At 37.6% G+C, this 13,379-nt stretch overlaps 1 protein-coding gene across 1 annotated transcript in view; it reads right to left on the reverse strand.

Moving 5' to 3' along the window:
• STS (steroid sulfatase) overlaps positions 1–13,379 on the reverse strand; it is a 372,501-nt gene that overhangs the window by 181,965 nt on the left and 177,157 nt on the right. Inside the window, exons 6-7 of the mRNA XM_075594564.1 lie at positions 7,269–7,406; positions 3,296–3,455 (exon numbers count right to left, since the gene is read on the reverse strand). Of these exons, the coding sequence (XP_075450679.1) occupies positions 3,296–3,455; positions 7,269–7,406 (298 nt within the window). The remainder of the gene's footprint in view (positions 1–3,295; positions 3,456–7,268; positions 7,407–13,379) is intronic.

The raw sequence follows: 13,379 nt of genomic DNA on the forward strand, positions 1-13,379 counted from the left end.
ACCCGGCCTCAATTAAAATAATCTCCCTAAATGTAAAGAGCCTACAAAATAACAGGAAAAGGAGGCTGGCCCTCCAAGACCTCAAAAGGTCAGGGGGCGATATATCTTCTTGCAGGAAACCCACTTCACATCCCAAAACCCACCAAATGTATTCAAAAAAGTGTTCCCAATGAGCTATTTTGCATCATTTAGTAGTAAAAAAAAAGGGAGTAGCTATTATACTCCGACAGGGAGCACCATTCAATCATGTCAAAACAACAGTGGACCCAGAGGGTAGATTTCTAGTGGTATACGGCTCGCTAGCTGGTTCAACGATTGCTCTGATCAACATCTATGCTCCTAACAAGAATCAAACCGAATTCCTCAGAACAGTTCTCGAGAACATTGACCCGGCATATTTACTGTATCATCAGTATTGGTTGGTGGAGACCTAAACATGGTCCTGAACCCCACTGATGACAAATCATCCACCATGGGTCGCCCCCATACAACACTCTCCCAACAAATAGGGAAAAGGTTTAGGGGATTATAAAATATTTCTCGCTAGTGGATGTCTGGAGATCCCAGCACCAGGGCCAGCGGGACTACACCTTTTATTTGGCACCTCACCAGACCTATTCTCGGATAGACTATTTCCTAGTAGCTAAGAATATCCTAGTGGCTGCGTGCAAGTCGGACATAGGCCCAATTACGTGGTCTGATCACGCAATATTGGCCAACCATACAAACTGTAATAAAAGAGGTCACAGACCTCACTATACCCATTGAACCGGTAACCTACTTGTTGGCCAGGGCAATAGAGGTTGCTGACCGCACAAAAAGAAAATGAATCTCCTTAATTCTTACAGCGACTAGATGTGCGGTGGCCGCCTCGTGGAAGAAGGTATCGCCCCCCAACTCCCCCCCCCCCAAGCAAACAGTAAAAAAAAGGATCCATGAAGAAATGCTCATGGAAAAACTCTCCGCCTTTTGAAGAGATCCACAATGTCCTTTTATAAAATTTGGGAACCATGGCTGATCCAACCCACAGGATAGAAGTCCCTATCCTTTATTAGGAGAGAAATAAATAACTAGCAAAAAAGAGACTGGACAGAGTACGTTTGGTTGGCTGGTAGAGGAGGGAAGGCCTCCCCCCCCCCTCCCTTTTTCTTTTTCTCCCCCTGTTCTCTTTCTCTCTTTAGCTCTCTCTCGCCTGTCCTCCCTGGTCTGTTAGTAGGACCGGAGCCGCAGCGAGACTGTTGGTGTGTAAAAAGAAAAAACCTTGTATTAGGCTAAAGCTATGTTTAAATGTATGTACAATGTATAAATGCCTAATAAAAACATTTGAAACAAAAAAAAACAATATAAGAAAATGATCTTGTATGGAGAGTAGTTTTAAAGAGAGATCTACCAAATGTACAATGAAGATCACGAACCAGGTGACATTTTTGTATTAAACAACTAAGCGAAAATCATCTAGCTTTTCAAAAATAATTCACCAAGCATCAAACGTGGCACAATGCGGAGAAAATTGGCAACATTGTGAGCAATGTGAGTTTCCATGAAAAATTAGTAAAATTTAAAATTTAAGAAAAAAAAGTAAAATATTTTGCAGAGCACATTTGAAGACAGTCACACATCCACAGTAGATATAATGTAGCTATGAGTATGGAAAAAATTTTGGACAACTTTTTTCTTTTACATTTTTACTCCTTACAATTGACAAAGATGTTTTTTTATATCTGTACTGTTTTTGTTAGGGATGGACAGTACCTGTATACAGTACATTGTATCTTGTTATTTGGGTTGCACTCCTACAGGATCACTGTGCTACAGTACATAACAAGACTTTAAAAATGCTGTAGCACAGCAGCACTCATTGACATACGTCATTTATCTGTAAAATGTAACATACCTGGTACAGTATTGGTCCTGGCACACCAGAGGCCCTTACAACCTACCGGGTATGTTATGAGCATTTGCTGGCTGTGATTATAGTGCCGGAGACTGCGACGCGAAGTTGTGTCAAAACAAATGCATTGCCGCCGTCGCATGTGCTTATAGTAAGCGTGACGCGACAGAGCGACGGCTTGGTCACGATTGCTGGAAGTCATCTCAATTTGATTGTTTTTAGCACCGCAGCCTGACGTCGCCGTCGTCGTCACAATAAGCGTAGCCTTAGGGCTCAGTGGCCAGCCCAATGGAAACAGAAGTGGAGCCCCATCGCCATTTATATTTCACCTGTCCTGGGTCTGTTCCTGTCATGTGAATTCTCCTGGAGCAATCATATGACCCAAAGGTTGCTGAGGTCTGTTGGCCCCGAACCCTAGCAGTCTAAATGTTAACATACAGAAAATAAAAATTGAATACCTTTTAGTTGCTACAGTATTCCTTTTTGCACATCGTTGTTTCTATGATTCATAAATACATTCAATAAATCATAAACTTTGGAGTGCATCTTCAATGCACTTGAGCAAAAGTAGCAGACTGTCAGCTGGTGCTCCACTCCTGCAGCACACAATTAGAAGTGACCCTGCTGTTGTAACAACGTAACATTTGGAATGCTAAGAAAATGCTAAGAAAATGCTCTAATGCACTTTGATGAACTAATTCAACTGCAAATTAATTTAACTTTGAATTGGAAGGGTAAAGCAGGTCAAGTTTTAAAGTGCTTAGCTTTACTTTACCACTTGGCTAAAAGGAAGTCTTAGAGTAGAAAGTTGCAGAAAGTTAAACTACTTTTAAATGTCATTGAGTTTTTACCTTTGTTGGAAATATTCTGCAATTTAAATGGAGTATCAGTATTTTTAAGTATTGTCCTGTTAAACAGCATATATTGAAATTGCATTCAAATCCATACACTCCCACTGATAACCCCTTAATCTTTATTACATGGTGTTTTATAATTTAAGACTATTCAGAAGCTTTTCAAATATTGGTCAAAAAGCATGACAACAAATATACTACTTTTGGTGAAGTATTCAAATATGACTGAGGAAAACATTATTAAGTAATGTCAAAATTAAACGAATAGTTCATAGAAGAATTCACAAAGGCAGCCATTTAAAGAATAATTAGAATATTCTCTTTTCTAATAATCTCTACAAAATATAAAACTACAATAGGATGATCAGGAAAGAAACGGAAAAAAGGAAAACCCTGTTGTAAACAGAACATAATGTACCGCTTGTGGAGTTATTGGATTTGGATTGACAAAGTTGCATCTTTTAAGGTACACAGGAGATCTGCATATACTGTACATGATACACGCAATTGCTATATAACAAAGTCAAGTAAATGAATGCAATTACATTACCTGTCTTGTGGTAGAGTAGAGCCTGAAAGTTTAACAATTGTGGGAAAAATGTCCATGTTACTAGTTGGTTCATTAATAATGGTACCCGCTTCTATGACTCCAGACCAACGGAGAAGTCCTGGGACACGAATGCCTCCTTCCCAAGAAGTAGATTTTCCTCCTAAAAATGCAATACATTATCAATATTGACAATCTATAAAAATTGTAGTCAGTACAAAAAAAAGAAAAAAAAAGATTTAATTTTATTTTAATGTTCCATTCAGAATATAAAGCAGGGTTTGCCCCCGATAGTAGTACAGTAGTAACAACTTAATCCAGTCCAAATTTAGTACAAAGAGATTGTCTCCTGCTAACATTTTGGGTCAATAACTTGGAACCTTCATCAGATCAATGATGCAACCAGACACACATTTCTACTTTTCTTTTTTGTGTAAAGAAAATGCTTATATAACTCATACAGTATGTCATAAGTAAGTTTTGTTTGAAATAAGTAGCAGTAGGAAATGTAAAGAAACGTATTTCCCAGTGGGTTCTCTAATTCTATAGATTTAGCAGGACCTATTGTCCTCGGTGCTGCAATTTCCACTGTGCCGGTGTGACTGCAGTGCCGCTGCATTGTGGCCACATTGTGGTTACAGATCTCGCAGCCCCAAGGGCAGTAAGCTGCCCAGAAGGATTAATGTAGCTGGGTTTCATGCTTCTGAATGGGACCCCACAGTATTAATCCTTATGGTCCATTTGCAGGGAGAGAAATATTGCTGCTCACCTTTCAGATGAGCTGTGCAGCCATTTCTGGTCCTTGTTTGCAGCCACCTCTGCCTGCCATCTGGATCAGTGCCCCTGCTAGCTGAAGGTAAGATATGCAGGCTGTATTTCCCTCCCCCTGGATCTATATGGGGCTCTAAATCATGCAGGGGAGTCTGTATGGCCAAATTTAGCCATCTACATCACCAGAGGTGCTGGATAGGACAGGGGGACCAACTATAGTGACAAGACTGTAGTCTCCCCCTCATGATGTAGAGCCCAATATAAGGGCATCTACATGGAAATACAGCCTGTATATCTTACCTTCAGCTGGGATACAGATCAAGATGACCAGAGGCATCTGCAGGCAGGAACCCTACTGTACATGACTGTGCAGCTCATCTGAATGGTGAGTAGCAGTATTGTCTCCCTGCAAAATGGCCCATTAATAGGATTACCACTGTGGGGTCCCATTCTCAAGCATGGAACCATGCAGCATTAATAATTCCAGGTCGCAAGACTTGCTGTCCTTGTGGCTGTGCATGGGCTACTAGTCTCGGCATTTTTCTCTAGGGCAACAAGGATAGTAAGTATGTTTATCATATGAGGTTTGTATCAATGAAAGTTCACGTTTACATTTTTGTAAGGTCAATTTTATAGCACAAATCAAAGTAACCAGTATTCAACAATAACCTTCAAACAAACCAGCATCTTCAGCTTCCTCTGATCAGCACTAAAAATAAAAAAAGGAAGTGTAGAGGTATTTATTGCATATTTACAAAAAATTTAATGTTTGATGTTTACAATTATCTGTTAAAACATAAAATATAACAGGAACCACACACTTCCTCTGATTACTCAGAAAATGTGAGGTGCTTTCTCTGGTCTATTCTGTATTTTTAATTATTCTTAAAAGATTTTTTACATACATTCAGCATAAATTTGCCATCTAATCTTTTATTTTTATTTTCTAAATGTTTTATACCATGATAGTTATCATGGGTATGGATTTACAGATTATACTCTATATTTTTTATTCATATTGGGATTGATACAAGAAAGTTAATTAAAAATACCTTTATTAGTGTATATGGGTAAAATAAGTGAAGTACATAAACACTCAACACAATTAAAATACGTATTAAACTAAATGTCTCTAAGTCTGAATCGTAGACTACTAGAGGTTGGTATTTGAAGGAATATGATGTATCTGGCACCATGTGCAATAAAGAGTTTTGATATCGCAGTGTAAATTGGATAGGGTGCCTCAGTGTGATGTGTGTATTGTTGTTGAAAGGGTCTGGTGTGTGTTACATAAGTAGAGGTGTCAATCACACCGCTTTCAAATCACATCTGATTAATATGTGGTTCAATGGTAGTCTGTAAAGTGTAATATAGCTAGTACATTACTGGCCAGACCAACATTGTATATGCTGATTATGGCCTAGTGGGAGTCGATTGTTAAAGAGACCACCAAAGGGTTAATATATATCCTTCAATGCAACGCTGGATAAATTAAAATGTCAAAGAAAAAGGCTACTATGTAGCTAGGGGTGGTGAGGCTATATTGTGGGAACTATTACTGTGTATCAATGTTATAGTTGGTTCCCCCTGGTCAGTAATTATTCCAAGGTTATAATAGCCTCATGTGTTCAAACCAAATTAATGCTCGTATCCCCTGTGAAGGTGGCAAGTGTGTATCTGAATAGGCTTGCTGGTATACAGATAGAAAAAACTGGCCACGAACACCGCTGTGAGTAAAGTTGCCGGGTGGAGCTCCGAGCTTTACTCACAGCGGTGTTCATGAATACACCATGCCGGGCGGAAACTCAACAAATGTCGCCACTCGTGAGCAGAGATTAAACGCTCCGAGATAGCAGCCCCCAACAGCACCCCTGTATTGTAGGGGGTACTTTACCGAGCGGCTGCAGGGCACCATCTCTATAATACCTTAGTGTCTCTACCCAGCAGACAGGGCGCACTCGCCCTATAAGATAAATGTGAAACCATCCACTTAAGTCTGCAGAGATAGAGTGCTTTTTGTCCTATAGGCAGCTGAAGTAAACCGTTTATAATTGGCCAGTTTTTTCTATCTGTATACCAGCAAGCCTATTCAGATACACACTTGCCACCTTCACAGGGGATACGAGCAGTGATTCATTTCATTATGTATTTATCTATTTACTACATTAATTTGGTTTGAACACATGTGAGGCTATTATAACCTTGGAATAATTACTGACCAGGGGGAACCAACTATAACATTGATACACAGTAATAGTTCCCACAATATAGCCTCACCACCCCTAGCTACATAGTAGCCTTTTTCTTTGACATTTTAATTTATCCAGCGTTGCATTGAAGGATATATATTAACCCTTTGGTGGTCTCTTTAACAATCGACTCCCACTAGGCCATAATCAGCATATACAATGTTGGTCTGGCCAGTAATGTACTAGCTATATTACACTTTACAGACTACCATTGAACCACATATTAATCAGATGTGATTTGAAAGCGGTGTGATTGACACCTCTACTTATGTAACACACACCAGACCCTTTCAACAACAATACACACATCACACTGAGGCACCCTATCCAATTTACACTGCGATATCAAAACTCTTTATTGCACATGGTGCCAGATACATCATATTCCTTCAAATACCAACCTCTAGTAGTCTACGATTCAGACTTAGAGACATTTAGTTTAATACGTATTTTAATTGTGTTGAGTGTTTATGTACTTCACTTATTTTACCCATATACACTAATAAAGGTATTTTTAATTAACTTTCTTGTATCAATCCCAATATGAGTGCTTGTTGAAAAGGGGTTCTCTTACTTGTTTAGGCAGGTACTTTGTACGTTCAATGATCCTCTCACCCCTGGCACCGTATCACAGACAGTAGCTAGAGCTTACCATCCTTTCCCCCCTTCACTCCCTATTATTCTATATTTTTTATGGTGCAATTCTGTAAACTTGATCTATTGCCTTGATTACAGAGATTATTGCTCATAATTAGAGATGTGTGCCATTTTCACCCAAGATTGTGAATCATGCAAAATTGGCCCATTTTTGTTCTGCAAAACATTAGAACTTTTTTTATTATCGGTTCCCATAGATTGAGAAACCAGCACATGATGAAAAATCACAGTATTTTAGACATGTTTAAATAGAAAGGTATACAGTATATTCATTCACTTTTTTGGGGGGAGAGAATTACCTTTATAGATTCCATTCCGTCCTCCATGGGCTTGTCCTGAAGAAGAAATTTCCTCCAGGTGTGCACCGTTATCAGATGTGAAGTACACAAGTGTATTGTCCTGAAGATTACTTTTGTCTATTTCATCCAAAATTTTTCCTAATGAAAAAAAAAATTCATAGAATACAGTCTGCAACAAAAATTCATGTTAACATAATACCTGAACATTGCATACAGATGTAGCAAGACTTTGTGTCTGCGTTCTCACTGCGTGGTCACGTGACCGTGGTGGTCATGGGACCGAATGATTAATGCTACGGGGGATCCCATTAAGAAGAATCAACTCTCTGCAGCTCCATTGCAGCCAATACTGACCCCGGCACTGCAGACTTTTGCTTATTGGTCCACAATGCTGAGGACAGTAAGTCTTGCTATATCTTTAAATCTAACTTTGTGTTCAATACACACAAATTCAAGTTTAATTCAACATCAACACTAAAGGCCAGCTACTGTATTTGAGCTCCTTCACACAATTACATTTTCTGTTCAGTTTGTTTTAATATTATTATTATTGTTTTTCTAAAGGTGCAGATTTGTATTTCATATTTTATACTACAGCTGTATTTGAAGACAAATTGAAATTTATAACAGGTTTAACCCATGTTGCCATAATATATCTCCACTGTCTACAAATCCAGGAATGTTCTTCGAAATCCAGGGGGAGAATTGGAGAGAGTTAACAAAAAAAGAGAAGAATCTAAGTGTAGGTGTCTTGATTATTCTGTGAATATTTGAGAGTCATTGCTCTTATATAATGCCTAGTCACAGTGTAGATGGTGTTTAAATCGCAACTCCAAAACTGTGGTAAACTTGCTTGTGTGGATTCAGAAGAGATGTACCACAGTATAAAAGAGAATGTACCATAGCGCAGATCAATGTACAGTATAAAGATTTTATATTATAAAAGAATAAGAACCGTACTTACAATGTGTACGAAAATAAAAGCATGTTTACAACAATATTAACATCATAGGTGGTTTGTCTCCTCACCACTCGCGATCACCTCAGTGGCCTTGGAAGCCTTCCCACGCTGCTGACTTCCTTGCTGGCATTTTCGTGGGCTCCATCATATCACATCCATTTTTCCAAAGCGTCACTTTCGGTTTAGGGCTGTACAACGCATCTGTGAGTGCTTCTGAGGCCTGGTAACTGTGACGACTCTACGTGTTTCGCCAATGAATTGGCTTCATCAGGAGTATGCCACCCCCCTCATACATCATTCAATATATACTGCTGCTAATTGGTAATATTTAATAATAAAAAAAAAACTCATAATAAATACTGATCCCTAAAGTGCTGGTTGGTTTTAACAATAAGAGTACACACATATATGGACACTAAGATAGGAACATCTGAGACTCAATCATCTAAAAGTGACAATCTCTTACTACATAATAGCTAATAGAGGAATTGATTATTCCAATTGCTATTTAATTACAAAGTTTACATTTTAAGATCTGTATAATGCATGTCTAGATGCTAATGCAATTAAATCAGAGGAATTTATTAACGGAGATAATTGGTAGTTAATCCAGTAAACACGGTTTAACGATTTAAACACCCACTACACTGTGAATAAGCATTGTATAAGACCAAGACTCAAATATTCACAGAATAATCAAGACACCTACACTTAGATTCTTCTCTTTTTTGTTGACTCTCTCCCATGCTCTCCTCGGATTTCGAAGAACATTTCAGCTTTCCTGGGACCAGCGAAGACACTCCCTACCAGAGGTTTTGAGCAAGGAGTTGCAACTCTATTTTTTCAATGATTTTGTCAATTTTTTCACTTTTTGCACAAGTATTATGGCACATTATATGTTGTCTATATAGTGAATAGCATTATCACTTTACTTCACTTTTGCACTTGTAACACTTAATATTTACTGTGGGAGCGCCTGATTTGTCACTATTTGTGAAACATAATGTCAAAATATTGATAGCAAACTTCAAAAAGAGGTTCCTTGAACTCTTAATTTCAGGTACATGTCTTTATTAAATTGCCTAATGTTTTTTTAAAACAAAGTGGAACAGATTCATACATCTCTACTGAGAAGGCTAAAACCTACTGTGGCTTAGAACATTCTGCCAAATGTATTAAAATTGATAAACAAGTTTATTAAGTGACACTCTATATCACTTCAATTGAATCTGCTTGACACACAGCTGATACACATAATTGGAATCATACTTATAAGATAATTTATGCGAGCAGCAATATTCATTTGTATTAGGTTAAGTTTACCTAATAGGGATAAGTGTATTATATACCATCTGTCAAATGTGTAATATATTCTATTAAACATTTCAAAGTTTAATGTATTTTCTCCAAATGTGCACTAATGAATATTCCAAGATATTTTATTTTTGAGAGCACCAATTAAATTTGGAAACAATCCTGTAAATTTGTCACAAACAATATATAGAAAGATATATTGTTTCAAATGCTGTCATATTAATTTTAGCCAGATATATTTGAACAATAATTTATTTATACTGTTTCTGCAGTGAGTGTATGATCAGGATTTGTTAAAGTTAACAACATATCATCAGTATAAAGCCAAATCTTGTGTTGTGTATTTAAGATTACTACAATTAAAAATATAACTTGCGAGCACATTCACCTGTATTAGACAGGTCTGCAATCCTACATTCCACCATTCTCTCTTAGCATGCAGTGCTTCACTGCAGCAAGGGATTCTTGGAAATGACATACAAATGTCATTGTTCTCCAATGCAACTACAACACACATCACTGCGAAATGCTCAAAGAACTAAATTGGTCATCACTTGTGTCCAGGTGCAAATTTCACATTTCCTGTCTTGCCTTCAATTACTTTCTGGGCAAGCTACCCATCTATCTGAACAAGCTTCTCACCCCTACCACATGCAGCACTTATCATCTGAGCTGACTCCAAAAGACTTTTCATGGTCCCAAGGTTCAACAAAGTTTCCGTCCCCTCCTCCTTGTCTTACTGTGCACCCCAAAACTGGAACAACCTACCGGAGACTCTCACATCCAGCACCAATTCTTTCAAAACTAAGGCTGTCTCACATTTTAACACACAGAAACACCTTGCTCACCAAATAGAAGAGATGTTTTTTAACGGTGCATAGGGAAGATAGTAAGCAAAAAACACAGATAAGTGACCAAAGAGGGTCACTAGAAGTCTCTATAAATAGCACTCATTATTAAATATAATCTAATATACATAAAGTACCAGTTTGTCTCACATTTTAATCTGGTCTGTAACTGTAAGATACGCCTATAATATATATTATCTTTAACTGTGTATGCAATGTCTTGTATATAATGTATACCCTGTTCACTTATGTTACTGTATTTGTAACCATGTATTTATCATCTTAACTCTATGTCCAGGACTTACTTGAAAACGAGAGGCAACTCTCAATGTATTACTTCCTGGTAAAACATTTTATAAATAAAAAATGATAAATAAATAAATGAAAAAAACAGTGTTCCCTTTAACTTCATGTCCATGTTAACATGGATCCTATAAACATATGCCTGTTGTATTATACAGATTTTCAGTACAGCCTGTGTTAAAGAAGTACATAGCCAGTAAACTCGACTTTTTGGTCTCTTCAGTGAGAGGATGGTTGTACTGTGGCTTTGCAATGTGAAGTTGGAATAGGTTTCAACCACACATTATATGAGTTATGGTGGGTAAAAAAGTGATACAAACCTTCCACCCTACAGTGTACAGCAAATCAAAATATATGCTTAAACTGGTTTAATTCCTACCCATCAGGTACAAATGCAGCCACCAGTATCCAATGACTTGCCTTGGAAAATCTGGGGCTAAATCACAGTAAATCAGTAAAAATGATGAGCACATGAGACAATGTACTCACAAGAAAATTCACTTATATGCACACCACTGAAATGTAAAATGTAATTTTTAATGTGATTATAATTAAAAATATATTAAACAAAATACCAAAATACCCTACTACATAGACACTCAGACACAGTGTATTACTTGTCAGGTGGTAGGGGGTAAATGGTTAAGGTCAGCGCTTGATGGAGATATCTACCAAAGTGCAGAGATGTAGCAAAGTGAGGCACCTATTGATATAGCTGTACTGATATATCCAAACTCAAATGGTTGGTAGATCTAATAAGGTGCAACTGATTCTAACTGAATACCATATATTGCCTTCTATAACCAAAAGAATGGAGGTATATGGTTAAAGCAAGACACCACCTAAAGGAAATGCTAGTATATAAATATAATATCTAAAGTAAATAGAAGATAACCATAACTAGCTGTCTCCACACCACACTCCACTCAATTTAAAGATGTATTATTGCACAATTTAAAGTGTCAAAGATGAATGTGGTGTAGCAGTTAATAGTCCCACGCAAAGCTGACAAAGTCATTACCTGACAAGTAATACACTGTGTCTGAGTGTCTATGTAGTAGGGTATTTTGGTATTTTGTTTAATATATTTTTAATTACTGTCACACTTTCTATCGGTAATATATGTTTTAAGTAATCACATTAAAAATTAAATTTTACATTTCAGTGGTGTGCATATAAGTGAATTTTCTTTTGAGTACATTGTCTCATGTGCTCATCATTTTTACTGATTCACTTTCAGTTCACAGTTTGCACCCACTTTATAATTATCGATTCATTCAGTTTGTTAATTAGTATGGTTTATAGTTAATCACTCCCTATCCTCACCCTTTTTCTCCTAAATCACAGTAACACTGCAACATTTCGGTGAGATTTCTGCAGCCAGACTAATGGCACATCAGATTAACACAGCGGATTAATTGGAAAAAAAAAACCATGCAAAAATATCATATACTGTAAACTGAAAAAAAGAAAACATCTGGGCTTATTCTCGTAGCTCTGAAGTTGTCAGTGCCCAACCATGCGGTTTGGCATGTATACAAGAAGCAAAATTAAATGTGAGAACAAACCCTATTCTCTATTGCAAATTGCATCTTCTGAACCACTTCTATAAAAAGTGACAAAGCACGGTTTCACAGCCAAAACGCCCAGATTATACTTGCTTTAGAAGCGAAATTACCTGAGTTGATGCTAACTCCATCCCTACTCTGATTTAAGGGTTTTGTTCTCTCAACCAAATTCACAATACCAATCTCGCCACACTTCAGGTGGCGTGAAAAAAAAAGAAGTGGTTTGCATAACGGAGTTACAAGAATGGCAGTTTTTGTAACAAAAAAAAGTAAAATGCGAAGCTTTTTTGACAAAATGATCGGATTGGCAGAGCCAGAGTGAAAACGCTTCTAAAAAAAAGCCTTTTAAACATGGATTGGACATGCAAGAAGGGCTTACAGAATAGCTAAACATGCACTTTAGAAGCTGTCACACTTCTGAGCTACGAGAATAGGTCCCTATGTGTATTATGTCCAAAAATACCTTTCAGTTCTTCATAATGGTAACAAATAGGGCAAAATAGGATTTTTTAAATAATTTACTAAAATGTACAGCAATGCAAAGGCATGTTTTTTCACACACTGCAATGCAGGACACAACCCTAGACTTTTGCAATGTCTTTGCTGTCTCATTTCTGTTCTGCTCCAAGATTATACACAAAATCAAATACCAAGGGTGTTTTGAGCCTAACTGGGGCATGTTCTTCCTACATTGTGATGGTGAAGCGGTAACCAGGCCATCAATAGGTATTATGCCCGGCTGGTTACCTCTGAGCCCTATTTTAGGTTTTAGAGTATCAGCTCTTCAACCTGTGTATTGTGCCTGCAATGAATGTAATTGTATGACAATAAAGATTTTATGTGTGTTTTACCTTTCCATGAGTTCTAACCAGTGGAGATTCCCAGGCTATGAGTTTCAAGGGGGGCTTTGCGGTAAAAGTGTTGTTAGATTGTGTCTAGGTCGCCAGTGTCCAGAGTTACTGGTTACACCAAAAATGTATCCGGGAATCAGGTCAGATTCCCGGGGACATATAGACACATCACTCCAATGAAAACCCTTCCTTGAAAACTGTTACACGACTCACTGCCAGGTCTCACTGCTTCAGCACAGACCAGAAAGGTAAATGAGGGCATAGGG

This window comes from Ascaphus truei, chromosome 3, assembly GCF_040206685.1.
Source record: "Ascaphus truei isolate aAscTru1 chromosome 3, aAscTru1.hap1, whole genome shotgun sequence".
In the NCBI taxonomy this organism is placed as follows: domain Eukaryota; kingdom Metazoa; phylum Chordata; class Amphibia; order Anura; family Ascaphidae; genus Ascaphus; species Ascaphus truei.